General features: G+C 40.1%; 1 protein-coding gene across 2 annotated transcripts in view; it reads right to left on the bottom strand.

The window, feature by feature from the left end:
- MIB1 (mindbomb E3 ubiquitin protein ligase 1) overlaps positions 1 to 17,706 on the bottom strand; it is a 72,950-nt gene that overhangs the window by 33,757 nt on the left and 21,487 nt on the right. For both annotated transcript variants that reach the window (XM_032183455.1, XM_032183456.1), the window contains exons 6-12: positions 13,790 to 13,994; positions 10,439 to 10,622; positions 9,980 to 10,124; positions 8,945 to 9,078; positions 7,788 to 7,895; positions 5,362 to 5,559; positions 2,697 to 2,848 (exon numbers count right to left, since the gene is read on the bottom strand). In XM_032183455.1, coding sequence (XP_032039346.1) covers positions 2,697 to 2,848; positions 5,362 to 5,559; positions 7,788 to 7,895; positions 8,945 to 9,078; positions 9,980 to 10,124; positions 10,439 to 10,622; positions 13,790 to 13,994 — 1,126 coding nt within the window. The remainder of the gene's footprint in view (positions 1 to 2,696; positions 2,849 to 5,361; positions 5,560 to 7,787; positions 7,896 to 8,944; positions 9,079 to 9,979; positions 10,125 to 10,438; positions 10,623 to 13,789; positions 13,995 to 17,706) is intronic.

Here is a 17,706-nt window from a genome sequence, read left to right as displayed (position 1 = left end):
TTGGAGGCTTATCTCCCTACTGTCAGCACAGTTCAGAGCTCAAGAACTAAAATAGGTTTTGCTCTGAAGATGGAATTGGTCCCAAATAGCTACATGATATCGACTGTAAAAAAATCTGTAGAAATTTATTTCACTTCAGTGTGTGTGTGAGTTCAAGCACTCACACACACACTTTATTATCAATAACCAGGAATATGAATGTGGACTTTATCAATGCTTACATACACATTAAGTATATTGTTTTTGTGAATGTATATAATGCATATGCACATATAAATGCATGAATATATGTTTAATTTTCATACGAATAACAATTATTTATATATTTATATATTTGACCTTAAGGGGAATTTAGTGCAGTGCATTCCATATAAGGCACCACAGCCTGAAGCCACAAAGAAACTCCAGCGTAGGTGGAGTAAGAAAGCTTAGTTTAGGGAAAACAGGTCCTTAAGTAAGGTTTCGAGCAGAATATAATATGTTCTGCTTGTGACCCATGCCAGTTACAAACTAAACTTCAGAGTGTTATTTTTAACAGTGCTTTAAACATTCCGTGCCCAGTGCATTTAACAGATTGGCAGCATCTATCATCCTGTATCAGATCAGAAAGACAAGGTGGCAAATATAAAAAAACGTGTTTGTTTTCATTCAGAAAGAGGCCAGTGGGAGAACTACATAATCAACATAATGAGATAAATGGCCATCATTAAAGTCTGAAAGGAAACGGAGCTTAACTTGTAAATAAAAGGAATCAAGTAATGATTTGGGGGAGGGGAAGGAAGCACAAGACAGTGAAAATTTTCCACAATCTGTTTCTTTCATTTTTATTTCCATTCATTTCTTCCCAGGCTGATGTGTAAAACATCTAATTCTGTGAACAAAAGAAACAGCACCTTCCACAATGGGGATAAAATTCTCTCTGTTTTACCTGTTTCAGAAGTGCTCAGATACAGCTGCAACCAAAGAAGTAGATACCTAACTGTTTAACCTGTCCAGATGCTAGTGAAAACCCACGTATGGGAGTTACCTACACAGGGTTCAAAGCACTAATACTGGAACCATTTTCTTATTGTTCCAGTATAAACTTTTGTAAAGGAGAGAGGATTTGGGGAAAAACTGTGCCATGCCTCACATTCTGCCAGCTGTCCAACTGAACTGATTCAAACCACAATTTCGATCCTTTCATCAAAGAGAAAGCCCGCAGCCTCTAAAACATTCACCCACAGAAAAATTTGCAGCATCCCTCTAAAGAAATGCTTTTTTATACGCTTTCCCTGCATCTCGTATTGGTACTTTCACACAAGCCAACTGTTACAGGAGCCTAGGGAAGGCAACACAAAACAGAAAACTAAAGAATACTCCATCTAGGTAACTGGAGACAGCAACCAGCACTCCTGGTTAAGGCTGTTACATAAATATGGAGAATTCACATTAAACAAGGAAGTTATCAGTTCAGACTTGAAAGAACCACCTTCTGAACACCAAACCCATGCTCCCTTAACCACATCCTTTAAATGATCTCTTATAGACCTTTTACAGACCCTAGAGGAAACTGTAAATACATTTATTGTTCCAATCAAAAACTCCAACCACTGCTTTTAACTTGAAGTGCGATTCCATTCCTATACACACATAAATACTTGCATTTATTTTTTAGCCATCAGTCTTGACAGTTACATACTAAGAGACTAACCCAGATTTCATTCCCATCTAAGATAAACACCTCCTATTTCTCCATCTTCACTCAAAGGCAAAACAGCAGAATACAGTGAAGTTAAACAAGTAAACATACACCTTTCTTCATGCAAAGCACACCCAATTCTCCACCATACAACAACATATTACTGAACTCTTTTCAGAATGACAGCCTTGAAAAAAAATATTTATCCACAATGTGACAGCAATTTTTCCACAAAGTTTACGTAATCATTTTTGAAAACTACCTTAACTGAAGATTCAATGTAGAGGTACAGCATGCAGCTAGCACAAAACTAATTATGCCTTGAAACTAACTTTTTTAGAATGAGAAGCTATATAAAACCTGAAATAAGAAATTCCTTCTGTAGGTGCTTTCAATGAAACAAAATTAAATGTGTCTTATACTGTCAAATGCAATTTAATACAAGAACCCTAAGATGACTTTATAACCACACGGTGTCTTTAAAAATTACTCAGGTATTTCTAAAAACTCAAATCCCTTTCCCAATTCCAGTATTTGAGAAGAACATTTTTACAAATGCTTTCTTAAGATCCTACTTAAGAGCTTTTCACTTGTCCAAACTCTTATTTGCAAAATTCTACAGCCACCACGTGCAGTTTCCCACACATCTGGAGACACTTCACAGCGCTAAACTGAGCGGATGAGCACGCAGAATCACAGAATCATCTAGGTTGGAAGAGACCTCCAAGATCACCAAGTCCAACCTCTGACCTAACACTAACCAGTCCTCCACTAAACCGTATCACTAAGCTCTACATCTAAACGCCTTTTCAAGACCTAAGACAATCAGTTTCATTCTAATCATGGCTATTCAACTATTAGAAAGAATTCCTACCTAAGCAACATCAACATCTAAGAAATACAACTATATGCAGGCTTCAGGACCTGCTGAAAGAACACCATGATTCTACACTCCCATGCACTTGCCTTCCTTTCACGAGCGATGACAAAATAATCTTTAAAACCAGATCTTTACCTGGGGTTTCCTCGCAGCGCGGCGTGGTGCAGAGCATTAAACCCGTTGTTGTTGGTGATGGTAACGTCTGCTCCAGCCTCTAGCAGCACGGCCAGGATGTCATCCCGCTTCTTACTTATCGCATCGTGAAGGGGAGTGTCGCCTTCAGAATCCTGAAGCCAGAAACAACTCAGATCAGTTTTTGCATGCATCCACATTAAAGAGAAGAGACATTTAGATATCACTAGGAAAACCGACTACAGAAACACACAACAGCTCTTCACGCCTAAAAGTGGAGCTGTATTGCCAAGTTCAGAGCAAGATGCTTCTGATCCTGCTCCGGTTTTGCAAACCCTTGAGTAGGTAATCCCAGTAATCCCAGTCTTCTGTGGTTACCCAGCTCCCAGTGCTCCAGAGTTCGAGCATGCCGTCCATCTGACAGAACTGAGGACACCGGTGTAGGCATCAGCTTCCCCATGCCTCACATCCCGATTGAACTGATGCCCAAGTTACAATTTCTGAGTAACAGCAACAAAGACTAACCCAACAGAGGAGACTAGGCAGGCGGGGGAAGGCTGGGAATTTTGAGGGATGATGGCCAAGATCAAACTAGCAATTAACCACAGAAATGGAGATACGAAAAAAGACACTACGAAATAAAAGCATAAGCAGAACAGAAACCAAAACGTAGTCCAAGTAAGAAACTTAGGCACGTCTGCTGTTTTAACTGAAGCACATCATTTTCCACGAAGCAAAAGCCAATGTCACGAGCAATATTAAGCTTTTAAACTTGTTATGGCAAATACCAGATTACATTACACAAGGTACGTGAAAGTATTTCACTGCATAATTGAAGGCAAAGAACTCATATTTTTAGCTTGTCATTGTATTTTTCTAATATCCCAAATAAGGGAAAATGCTTTTTATTCCTAGAAGTAATTTGTGCATTATTTATTCAAGGACTCGAATGGTAGAACTGAAAAGGAATGCCCCATGACTAACAGTGAGGGAACACATCCATTTATGCTTATTTGCTTCTATAGGCAAACTCTCCAGATTTATGCTTCCAGTAAAATTCTAATGCCATATAAGTCAGGAAGGCTTTTGTCACTGACACTGACTCAGCTGGTAACTGATAAACACAGGAACTGAACATTTTAGCAATACACTGCAGTATGAAAGCAAATCTTTACCAACTTTACAGTGAGAATCACCAGCTGCCAAACAAAAAGTGCCAAATAATAGAAACACTTGAACCAGTGTCAACCAGTTTGCCAAAATTAAACCACGCGGCTTTTATTCACTTCAATTGATCCTATTTCCTGAATTTACTGTTTGTAGGCTAATATACATTTTTGTTTACGCAGTGAATTGGGTTAAATAGTAGAGAGCTGGCCGGTTAAATTCCAGTCATGCTTCAGTCTGCCCCTCCTGTGCTCTGATCCACCAAAATCAATCACCAGCTCACAGCTGCACATGAGAGTTCCTTTGAATGCAGGCAGGATCTGAAAGTTCAGTATTTTCAGTGACAACTGTATTTTCCAGGTGGAGTTTCACAGCACCATTCTACTGAGCTTTTCAGACCAAACACACCTCTATAATTCAAACTCAAGATACCCACATTGGCTATCCGTACCTCATCCATCATTATGTGATTGAAACAGCCACCCTTTACAGGACTCAACCCAACAGACTCCTTATTGATCTGATGTTCAACAAATACTAAACAGGGGCTGGATAGCTGACACCGCTCATCCCTCAGCCAGATCAAGCAAGTGCCTGCAAAGCCTGGTGAAAGCAGATGGACAATCACTGTATTTGCTAATTTTAAGAACATTTGCTCATCTTTTGTTATGTGGATATACAGTTTCAAAAATCCTTTTTGACATTATGGCAAAACAAGAGAATTAACATGTCGTTACAATATATCTTGATTTTCCTGGGACATTACAGTTTTTTCTTTCTGTTGCAAACCTCTTCAAACTCCACCTTTCTGATTTCTTCTACTAATGCACTGCATTCACAAGGCGGCTGCGTTCAGCTCCTGCAGAACGTGGATGCCTGCTTATTTGACAGCTGGTTTCTCCTCTACCTTCTCAACAGGAGGCTGCACTCATATGCCGCAGCTTCCGCCACATTAATTATGGATAAAACTCACTCCCTGTGAAATTCTGGTACTGGAGGCCCTATGCATCACAGCTTTTTAGATAAAAGCCTGAATTTAAAAGGGAATTTGGCCCAACAGTTTTAACAATGATAGGTCAATTCTTAAAGAAAGTTTTGTTTTGTTTTTTTAATGAAACATTCCACAGCATCACCAGCTAAAAAAATGCAAAGCTGTGGCTTGCAGAAGGAGCAAACAGCTGCAGATTCAATAAAGGAGGAATTAAACAGGAGAAAAAGTTAACATTTACAGATAACTACAGGCTGTGAAAATACCAGTTAACACAAACTGGTTTGAATAAGTCAGGTGCCTATATCTAGGTGTCAAGAAAATACATAAATATAGGATTATTTTTATTGCAGTTCATCATGTTAGGGGAGATGCTGGGACAGATAGCTTCACAAGATCTGTTCCTTTCAATCCTATTTTCTATAATTTTTCTATCACCTATACATAGCATCCACACAAAGCGAATCAAAATTAAATACCCAAGAAGTGAATCCATGTCAACATTTACATTACCTGGAGACTAGGATGGCAGCCAAAGTCCAACAGAGTCTTCACAACTTGTAGATGACCTTTGTTGACCGCAATATGAAGTGGAGTCTGCCTCCGTTTGTTGCGAGCGTTCAAATCCGCACTGCCTCGATGCAAAACCTCGATCACAGCACCCTCGTCACCAAAGGCTGCGTGATGGACAGCCCTGTCTCCGTCTTTGTCCTAAAGCAGAAACATTATTTTGATCCACTGTGCTCCACATTTCCTTTCAACAAGATGATGAATTTACACTGAACCATTACACATTCGCAATTTCTTCAAAGAAAGAAAATTAAATAACCTCAATGCTTTTCAAATGCTGAAATAATTACAAAAATGATCAAAATGCAAACAATAGAGAACAAAGAATCTCTGTATAACAATATACACATTCTATCTAGCAGTATCAGGACATCCCCAGAAAATGTCACCATGAATAAATACGCTTTGCAAAGAAGGCAAAGCAAGGATTTTTATCCATTGCTTCCATGCCACAGACAGTGAAGTAAACAGCCCAAAGTTTTGCTCTGTGCTTAATGGAGCGGCTCTGCAGCATCTTCTAAGGCCTAAAATATATGTTAATATAATGCTAAGAGCCCAAGCATAGAAAGGTGTTTTTCTGTTACCCAAACAATGACTGGGCCCACTGTTAGTTTCTGAGCACTCTATTAAACTTTAATTTATATTCTGAGAAAGACAAATTTGACGGATCCTTCTTGTGCTCCACAAAATGAACAAAGGCTACACCACCAATGTATTACGTCTAAGTATAAAAGAGGTAAAAATCAATTAAAAATACAAATATTACAATCTGCTGGTAGAAAATTCTCCCAGGAACAATCATTCTAAAAAATAAAAATAAAAAATAAACAAGAAATCCTTCCATTTTAAACTGAGAGTTGGCAGTTGTATTACTCTCTCCTCAAACTTTCTTTTAAGTGAACACTGTATATAAGGAACAGGGTAAGTATCTGACGTTGGAGATGCAGCACCTGACAGTATCCTCCTCTGAATGCCACAAGCAGCATGCTGGCCTATTGCACTCTACTACTGAAATGAAATAAAGGAAATTAAGAAGGTGCTTCATCCACTAGAACCCCATACTAGCTTTACACAGTTCTATATGCAGGTTATATTTCACATAATTAAAGGTGTTAAAGAACTGGGTATTCAACCTTTGTAATACTGTCAGCAGAAGGCTAGTTTGAGAATGTAATTATGGTAAGAAAAGAGGGTTTCCACTCACTGTGACATTTAAAAGAATTATCTGACCCACACAGTGAACAGTGCAAGGCAGGGAAGCAGAAAAAGGATCCAAACAGGAAAAAAAAAGAAATAATGTATGCAATTCCCCATTACTTAGAGCAAATTCAAGATCAAATTGTTTTAAAAACCATCTCCGCAATAACTACATCTAGATAAAAACATTACAGAAGGCTGTATGTACTTAGTTATGTTTCCCGTATTTTTCCCCAATGGAGAAAATAAAAAAATAAAAATTATTAAAAAAAACATTTATCAGAAGATATAATGCTATCAAATAGGCTGCTATTTTCTTAAAATAAATGCAGTTGCAACTTACTGTTCATCTAATGCAAGAAAGCCAAAATAAGTTCTGTGTAATTCCGAAGAATTAACAGAGCATTAATAGAGCCATTACAGATAGTGCAAACTATCAAGAAAAGATTAAGTGAACTACTACTTAAATGAAAGTGATGTTGTCTCCCCATGAAGCCAAAATTTAACCCTCAGGTGAAAATTAGAACAATCTAAGATCCATTTTGCCTACTTAAAAAAGGCAGATAGTGATATAATAAGGAATCAGTTCTAGTAACTGGGAAACATTTTTTCCTAAAAGATTTTGGTGCCTTACAAATACTGATCATAGGCAGCAAAAAACGCAATTAATTTCCCAATAGCTAACAAAGAGGAACAAAAGGGACAGGTGTACACAAGGTATCAGTGAGACACAGAATCAATATCCTGAAGGTCAGAGTCCTGTGCGCTGTAGAAGTCATAGCCACTAGGAAACTGAAAAGTAATCTCACATCTCTCCCACATCCCATTCACGCCCCCCCCAAAAAAAAACAACAGAAATGCACACACTGAATGGCAGCTTTTAAATACAAAGCTACACATCTTGTACTAAACACATGACACTTTGTAAGACCCTGTCCAAGAAAGGCAATTTGTATAAAATATAGTCCTATTCATTTCCTTGCACCCTGGCTATATACCGTTTTAAAACCTTATTTCCCTACACGCCCAATTACACTGCAATTTTTTCAATAGTTAGCTACCAACAAGAAAAGCAGTTTGCCTGTCACCAGGCACACTTTGTATTTCTGTACACAGCAAAGTTTAAAACTTAAAGGGACAAAAAGAGCATATTTTAATAATATTTAACTTACCTCTGCTTCTACGTCCACATTCTGTTTCAGAAGCAACTTCAAAATGTCAACGTGGCCATTCTGACTAGCTGCTTGCATAGCTGTGTGTCCAGCACATTGTCCATTTACCTGGAAGCATATTAATACTTTGAGATCATCTGCAAGATACACACATGCACACCTGTGAGACACAGTATACATGCAAGTGTCTTAGAAAACTTAAAGCAACAGCATATCACAGCACATAAAGCTATCAGAACTATTTTTAGACAGCTGTATTTCTGACATACGTTAGGATCTCCTAGGAGAAGATCTCCTTATCATTTTTATAGAATTATCTGGATTGAAGGAAAGACTCACCAAAGGGATTTACTTCAAACATCAAGACCTTAATGACAAATGGATTAAAAAAAAAAAAACAACCACCTTTGGGCTACTGTAAAGGCAAGATTTTGAGAACAGGTCTCAGAACGATGCCAGTTCTCTGTTCTCAGAATGATGACAACTCTCTCTCCCTCTCATTATCATTTTCTAATTTGTGTCAAGAACAGCAGTCAATCTGAACAAAATACCATGCTTTGTACAATCTTGAGCTACAGATTACCCCTCAGAATTACTGGAGTTTAATCTTCATTGTAGTGAGAAAAACATCTCATGATTTCAAAACATGTTCCCTGAAGGAAGTCCTATAATTCTTAAACATTTTACTTTAGATTTTTCACTGTTATGTGATTAGACAGTTTGGTAAAAAGTACCTGACAAAGCACATTAGGTGGTTTACCTCATGAATTAGAAAAAGAAAAAAATAAAACAAAACCAGCACACACAAAACCCACCCAAATCAATCCTCCTTCCCTTTATCTCAAAACAAAAGAAGTTCAAGACCCTTTGCTAATTGCAAGCGTTTGTCTCTCTGCCCTGACTCTGGAAAACACATGCCTAAAGGTATTTTAATTCACAGCAGACAACGTAACACAAAACTTGACCAGTGAAAAAAGGTACTAAGCATTTTTATATGTTCCCCAGCACGTTTCGTAGGACAACAAATAGCAGAGACACTAGAACCAGTTGTATTACCTCTAAACAGACACAGTACTGTCTGGCAAGGGTTATCTAGGACAACTTCTTTCAGTATTACAGGTGCCCAGAACAAGCCCCCTCCAGAACTGAACACTCACATCCACATCTGGTCTCTTTAGCAGATCTTCCACTTTAGCAACATCTCCGTTGGCAGCAGCTTTAACCAATTCTTCATTGAGATCTCCAGATTCTTGGGTTTCAAATAGTTTCTTCAATAGCTGGGACAATCTCTCTGCAATTATTAAACAAAGCACAGTTAAGATTACGATTTTAGTCACACAAGAACAGAAAAACGTGTCAAATTTGTTCCTAACGACATGTACATAGTAATACACAAACCAACATAAAATGGCAGCTTTAATTTACTATTCAGTTTCGAGGAAACACTGCACCCCAGTATCCTTTACATAGTAGAGGCCATCACATCACATATTTCATAACAAAGTTGATTTAACCACAAATAGTTTGTCTACTATGAAATAAAAAAGGGCAGGGGGGGTGTAAAAATACATGTTACACACCAGGCTTTTTTAGTCTTCTAGCTTAACTTTATGTTAGACTAAAAAAAAAATAATCTTCCACTGCAATTAGTTAAAGATTGTCTAATTAAGTTTAAGACAACACATTTAAGGAAAGAATATTATCCTGAGTAGCTGCTTGCAACAAATTCCTCCCTTATGCTTGTTATCCCCCAACACCTTTTAAACAAGGAACTGCTTGCTACACCCAGTGGCACACTCTTCACGCCTCAGAGCCTATTCCAATCTAACATCCCTTCTAATCACTTCAATTTTAAAGCCCTTAGAGCTGCGCCGTTTTAAAGCCCTCCAAGCTTGCACTATACTTGTACTGTAGCCAAACAGAAACACAAATTTGGAGTTTTTGCATCTTATCAAGAGAAGATCGAGTAACATCTCCATACCCACTGCAAGCTTATTCTTGTGTCTCTCTGGGAAGTTAACATTGGATTAGCTGAACCCTGAGTCTGAGTTTTATTAACTCAGATATACAAATATTAACTCATATATACATATATTAACTCATATATACAAATGATATACCAGTACTTAACAATTTTGTGATTAACACCACTACTCATCATACAGACGTTACAGGTTATTCTTCAAACTTACCTCCAGATGCGTTACTTATAGCGGATCCTGCTGATGCCACCTTTGAGACAGCTGCTGGATTATACGTCCACGATGTCCCACAGACCTCCACCTTTAAGTCACTATCTGAATAGATCTGCTGGACGCGACCAACTTTACCCAAAGTCTGCATTGAAGAAAACATCAAATGTAAATAATACTAAAAATAAAATGTTGAGAAATATGAAAGTTATAATGAAACACAGATCTTATGAAGTCTGTTGTATAATAGTACAGTCACTAATCCCTTTAACTAAGTTTCATCAGGCTAGGCAGCTTACAATAGCTGAGCAAGTATTACCCTGCTTAGTGAAATGTACTTTCTCCGACTTAGAACAAAGTCACAACTGACTCCCATAACCTCCAGGTACTTTAATAATCACAATCAGAAAAATTGTATGAGTTGTACGATCCTAATAGTCCAAACATACAAGTACTTACAGGAAGCATTGCTTCAGCCCACTCTCCATGACCTCTTTGAAGAAGCTTGATTCGCTCCAAGTCATAGCAGACTTGAACAAGGTCACCCACTTGAAATTGAGAGGTGCCTCCTTCTGCACCTTGAGCGGCATCTCCACTTCGGACAACATTGGCTTTGGTGAGAACAGCTGGATTAAACGTCCACCTAGACAATGAATCATTTAAAGCAGAGTCTATAAACTTAGGAAGTGAAAGAATGCTTAAAATAATCTCCTTGTATACCTAAAGCTCTCTACAATTTGATATCACATCATATATCCTGCTAACCATTTTTTTTTGCCTATACACATCTATGGCTCTTTAGTTTAATACTGCCAAGTAACCCTCAGAGATGTACGCTTCTGAAGAAATATCCTCCCAGGGAAACGAGAAGCAAGCTCACAACAACGTAATAGTCCTGAAAGTAGCTATACAACTCATTTATTTTTTCAGGGCGAGAAGAAGGCAAGTCAGTCTGTTTGGAAAGATTCAAATCATCTCACAAAGGATTGTACTGTAAGAGAACAACAAAGAAAGAATGCATGACTTTGCCTCTTCCCAAGTAAGAAGATGCAACAGTCAGTTTTAAAAATGTTCTCCATCAAATGCGTGGCCTAGATGCACCTCCATTTTTAACCAAGCTATCCCTGTTTGTACTGTAAGTTTTATTGGTTTACAGACACTCAGCTGTTTTTATGCTGCATTTTATTATAGTATCTAATACGGTGGTGTGTCCTTTATATCATTTGGTCTGGGGTTGACTTGCACTCAACTGTCTGATCTCACTGAGAAGCATCAGATGATCTCTATAAAGGACAAAGTTAGGAAAGAAACCACAGAACAGATTACCTCCCCTGACTGGCTCTGCAGACATTCAGAAATAATGGTACCTGCACCCCTTCAGCTCGCATTAGCTAGGAAAATAGCTTAACATTACGAAGTAATACAAAACAAACAAACGATATCCAGAGGGAACACTGGAATGTATAAGGTGATGTTGATGTTGACAGATTAAACTGCTGAGCAATCAGCACTGCACAAAGTTCAACCAGAGCAAGTGCTGGATTCTGCACCTGGGACAGGGCAACCCTGGCTCTAGGTACAAACTAGGGGATGAGAGGCTGGAGAGCAGCCCTGCAGAAATGGATCTGGGGAGGTTTGGTTGATGACAAGATGAATGTGAGCCAGCAGTGAGCCCTGGCAGCCAGCAGGGCCAACCGTACTCTAGGGTGCATCAAGCATAAAATTGCTCTGAAGAAAAAAAAAAAGAGTTTATGTCTAGTGGAAGAAGGGAGAGGACTAGAAAGTTGCTAGCTTATGCAGGGAAGAAATCAGAAAGGCATGAGCTCAACCAGGCCACTGTGCTAAAAGAACAAAAAGGTTTTTTTACAAATACATTAACAGTAAGAGAAGGGCCAAGGAGGACCTCCATCCTTTACTGGATGCAGTAGAGAACATGACTACTATGGATAAGGAAAAGGCTGTGATTCTCAATGCATTTTTTTTTTTTTTTTTTTTTTTTTTAAGTCTTTAATAGTCATACCACTTATCCTCAGGTACTCAGCCTCCTGACCTGGAAGTCTGGAACAGGGAATAGAGTCATCCCCCCGAGAGTCAGGTGGAAACAGTAAGAGACCTGCCACTCCACCTCCACTGTCACAATCCTATAGGGCCAGATCGGATCCACCCCAGCATGGGTTCGTGAAAGGCAAGTCATGCCTGGCCAACCTCATCTCCTTCTATGACCAGGTGACCCACCTGGTGGACAAGGGAATGACTGTTGATTAGTCTACCAAGATCTCAGCAAAGCCTTTGACATGGTCTCCCTCAGTATTCTCCTGGAGAAGCTGGCAGCCCATGGCTCGGACAGGTACACTCTGTGCTGGGTTAAAAACTGGCTGGATGGCCGGGCCAGAGAGTAGTGGTGAATGGAGTTGAACCTAGCTGGCATGAGTGGTATTCCTCAGGGGTCGGTGTTGGGGACCATCCATTGATGATTTGGATGAGGGAATTGAGTGCACCCTCAGCAAGTTTGCAGGCGACACCAAGCTGAGGGGAAATGTTGATCTGCCAGAAGGTAGGAAGGCTGGGCAGAGAGACCTGGACAGGATGGGTCAGTGGGTAGAGGCCAATAGGATGAAGTTCAACATGTCTGAGTGCCGGGTCCTGCACTTTGGTCACAACAACCCCATTCAGCAATACAGGCCTGGGGCACAGGGGCTGGAAATCTGTGAAGAGGAAAAGGGCTTGAGGGTGTTGGTTGATGCTTGCCTGACCATGAGCCAGCAGTGTGCCCAGGTGGCTGAGATGGCCAACAGCATCCTGGCTTCTATCAGGAGTAGTGTGGCCAGCAGGGACAGGGAGGTGATCGTCCCCCTGTACTCAGCTCTGGTGAGGCCGCACCTCTAGTACTGTGTTCAGTTTTGGGCCCCTCACTGCAAGAAGGACATCGAGGCCCTGGAGTGTGTCCAGAGAAGGGCTACGGAGCTGGTGAGGGGTCTGGAGAACACGTCCAGTGAGGAGCAGTTGAGGGAGCTGGGGGTGTTTGGTCTGGAGAAGAGGAGGCTCAGGGGAGACCTCACTGCTCTCTATCAGCCACCTGAAAGGAAGGTGTGGGGAGCTGGGGGTCAACCTCTTCTTGCAGATAACTAGTGATAGGACTAGAGGGAATGACCTCAAGTTGTGCCAGGGGAGGTTTATGTTGTAAGTTAGGACAAATTTCTCCTCAGAAAGAGCAGTCAGGCATTGGAACAGGTTGCCCAGGGAGGTGGTGGAGTCACCGTCCCTGGCAGTGTTTAAGGTATGTTTGGATGTGGTACTCATGGACATGATTTAGGGGGTAGATAGTGGTAGTAGTGGGATGGTTGGACTAGATGATCTTGGAGGTCTTTTCCAAGCTTGAAGAGTCTATGATTAGATGAGATCCTCAATTTAAGAAGCTCACATCTTAACCCCTTTTCCTGAAACCCCACAACACACTACCATTACCATTCCCCCTTAAAGCCATGGGATACGTTGTAATTTTAAAAAATAAAATACTGTATAAAACACTGTCTTAGAAATAAGATACTCCATAGCTTTATTATTTTGGACTCAAACTATCACTAAGTATGAGAGGGAGCAAACTTTTCTCCCTAAAGCTTTAAATCTTTAAAGATCTGAGAGCTGCACTATCAAAGTCTTCGTTAACACATTGCAAAAGCAATATAAAAATTCTCAGGGAAATCTTAATATACAGAAAAGGAGAACAGAATGTTTCTGGCAGCAAGTGATCACAAGTGCAGAAGGCAAAGGCAGTCTGTGAGATCAGTGACAGAAGGCTACATAACAAACCTGTTGCCACTTGGATATTGTACTACAATGTCATGATCCTCATCAATGCCACAAACTGTTCCAGTTGTTGTTAAGGTTTCAAACATGCCATCAGTCCATCCTCCATGACCATGCTGCAAAGACTGTACAATTTCCAAATCAAGGTCAATGTTTACAAGGTCACCAATCTGCAGCCCACCAGGATTTCTGTTACCGTTTTGCTCACCTGAAATGGAAAGAGAAGAAAATGTTCGCATGACCACATTAATTTTCCAAGCAATCTAAACAACACAAATTCATTTCCGACACAGAACTGATACCCACAAAACCTCTCCGTATCTATGAAACTGGAGTGGCCAAGAGCTGAAAGGGAGGTGAACAGGTTAAAAAGAACCCTGAGTCCCTGGGTATGGAATTATCTATTTCTCATTGAGTTTACATGGCAAAAAGAGAAAGCAGTAAATGATAAATACTTGTGACAGGCTCCAGTATGACCTCTAACAGGGATGGTAACAGCTATGGTGCTAGACATCAAAATTATCTCTGATAGTTTTGAGGCATCATATACAAAGTGCTGTGTACCCCCTCAGAGGCTGAAAGATAAGCAGAATGCCCACAGAAAATGGTTTGTTTTTTGTTTTGTTTTGTTTTTTAATTGGGTCAGTTCCTGAATGTGGAGAAAACATTGGCAAAAAAGAAAAATACTGCGAATTTTTGTGCAAAAACCTTCTCCAGACAATGCCTGATTTCAAGAGACACTTCATAGTGAAAAGTCAAAAGTTGGGAGAAAGCAGCATACATCCATGTACATCAAGCTGTGTTAACTGCTGAGAATGAACTTGTATATCTGCTCGCTGACAGAACAAGAGGATGGTATTTGGTACTGTCCACTGGATAACTGCAGTGACAACTGCAGAACTCACATAGATGGAGTTCAACAGCAACGTCAGTGGCAAAGGAGAGGGTGAGCCTTTAATAACACTGCTGCCTTAAAGGGAAAAAAAGTGTTTTTCCTCTTCCAAGCAAGAGGCAATAATGGAGGAGGGGTCCTCACATTGTAGTGAGCAGAAATGCTTAGTTTGATGCAGAGAGACAATGACATTCTTTGGAGGGAGACCAATTCCAGAGACCAAAATCCACACCAGATGTTGCAGCAATGTCTGCAAAGGACTTAATGGTCAAGAAGAGACTACAATGCTGCTTTAGAAGAAACTGCTGAGAGAGGAAACACGGCCATGAGTGGATGCTCACGTTCAATGGACGTTGACTTCTATGACCACCCACATTGTCAGAGTGATTTCTCTCCATCCTGGTCTTTGTTTAAAGGACCTATAGACAGAACGCTATTTTGAGTCCGCACCCTTTACCTTTGCAACAAAACACTCACAACATGGGAACAGCCAATCCTGCACAGACAAAGTCAAAAAATATTTCTACAGAAAAGCTACCAATAAAAAACTCACTAGAGAGAAAACTGATCATCTGAAGACAAACGTTCCAGAGACAGCTATGATTAGACAGGGAAGAAAGAGCAAAATTTATAGAAGTGTTAACTGGAGAAAGGGGTGTCTGAAGGTTATCTGGTCTGATATTCCACACAAAGCTGAGCTAGCAATGACCATCTGAGGTCAGCTACGGCTTTGTCTACCTCAGTTCTGAAAGTGAAGTTGAGCAGAGGGCTGGAGCACCTCTCCTATGAAGAAAGGCTGAGAGAGCTGGAGATGTTCAGCCTGGAGAGGAGAAGGCTTCAGGAAAACCTTACTGCAACTTTTCACTACTTAAAGGAGGCTTTTAAAAGAGACAGAGAACAACTTTATGCTCAGGCAGACAATGGCAGGATAAGGGGGAATGGTTTTAAACTACAAGAGGGAAGATTCATTTTAGATGTTAGGAGGAAATTCTTCTCTCAGAGGTGGTGAGGCAGTGGAACAGGTTGCACAGAGTGGCTGTGGATGCCCCATCCCTGGAATTGTTCAATGTCAGGTTAGATAAGGCCCTGGGCAACATGGTCTAGAGGGTGGCATTCCCCCTCCACGGCACGGGAGCTTGTAACTACATGATCTTCAAGGTCCCTTCCAACTCAAGCCATTCTACAATAGTATGAGCATTTTCAGTCACCCTTCAATTAGCAGTAGATGGTAGATTACATCTTCACCTCTTCCTTGCCAGACTGAACAAGCCCAGCTATTTCTCCTTGTAAATCATGTCCTCAGAGTCCCTTAACCACTTTGGCAAACCAACATCAGACAGAACCTGTAGAGTTTCTAAAAAAAAACTTTTTTGAACTGAAAGTGTGGAGGGTGAAAGTGTCAACACAAACTGGACACAGCCTCTTCACCATTGAGAAGAAATGGCCTCAAGTTGCCCCAGGAGGTTTAGGTTGGGTATTAAGAGAAAATTCTTTATTGAAAGGGTTGTTAGGCATCGGAATAGGCTGCCCAGGGAAGTGGTTGAGTTACCATCCCTGGAGGTCTTCAAGAAATGTGTAGATGTAGAACTTAGTAGCATGGTTTAGTGGTGGACGTGTCAGTAATAGGTTATAGGTTGGCCTAGATGATCTTAAAGATCTTTTCCAATCTGAGTGACTGTCATATAGCCAGCCCACTATCCAGTTTGCTTTGTTTTAAATAATGGCATACTGCCGTCATAGTTGGTATTCACTGCAACACCCGTGTCTTCCTCGGCAAGGCTCCTCACTTAGGAATGCACAATTCCACGTCTGTCCTGGTACATAGTGTTATTTTAACCATTCTAACCACTTCTGGTTGAAGTCCGTGAGGTCTCCACTCACCAAATTCTTCACTTTCTCAAGATTTTTCTGAATAAAGCTTTACTTTCCACTACACTGTTCAGCCAATTTGCTGTCACCTGCAGATTTTCTGGGACTGGATTTGCCTCATCATAAAGGTCACTGAGGAGGTACTGAACAAAATTAGCCTCAGTACTTTGTCCTGACTACTCTTTTAATTAGGCCCCTGCTGAACTGTTATTAGTACTCTACTCTAAATAACACAAAGCTTCAAATATAACTTTCTAGCTTTTAGTGCAAGCATAGATTTAAATTCACAGCATGAACTTATCTGTGAACTATGTTTAGAATGCAAATGAAAGGGACAGATGTTCTATCAAAGAGTGAGATTGAGAAGATGGAGCATAACGTGGTTAGAATGATGAACTAAGTTCGTTGTCATCCATTAAGAGCAACTTGATAACGTAGAAGAGAAAGAATTTAAACAGTCTCCTACTAACTTCAGTGATTAACACTGATGCACTCAAACACAGTATTACCCAAAAGCAAGCTACATGTAGAAAGCATAGACCTGTACTTTTAAAACATGAACTGAAATAAATGCAGGGTATGCACGAGGACCTAGGTTTACTTGTGTGTAACAAAGAACCTATTCCCACTTTTACATTCGCACTCATGTCAGACTCAAGTGACAAAACTCACTTCAAGTACACAAGCAAGATACAAAGATCAGAATAACTTGCATTTTTACTTCCAAACAATTCCTCTACATAACAGTACATAGCCTTGTGGACAACATTTTTTTTTATTAATATAAATAAATAAAGTCAAACCTTTACTGTTTTCACCTTTTTACTATTGCTGTCAAAAAGCAGAATTTTCTGTAGTATCCCATTTTATGACCAGATGTTTCACAAAGGAAATACACATTAAAACAAGGGGCAATGGGTGCAAGCTGGAACATGGGAGGTTCTGCTTAAATATGAGAAGAAATTTCTTCACAGTGAGGGTGGCAGAGCACTGCAACAGGCTACTGGGGGGATGTGGAGTCTCCTTCTCTGGAGACATTCAAAACCCGCCTGGACACATTCCTGTGTGACCTGATCTAGGTGTTCCTGCTCCAGCTGGAGGATTGGACATGATGATCTTTCAAGGTCTCTTTTCAAGGTCTCTTCCAATCCCTAACATT

This window comes from Aythya fuligula, chromosome 2 (genome assembly GCF_009819795.1).
Source record: "Aythya fuligula isolate bAytFul2 chromosome 2, bAytFul2.pri, whole genome shotgun sequence".
NCBI classification, from domain to species: domain Eukaryota; kingdom Metazoa; phylum Chordata; class Aves; order Anseriformes; family Anatidae; genus Aythya; species Aythya fuligula.
Note: the sequence above shows the minus strand (reverse complement) of the source record. Positions and strands in the feature narration are given on the sequence as shown.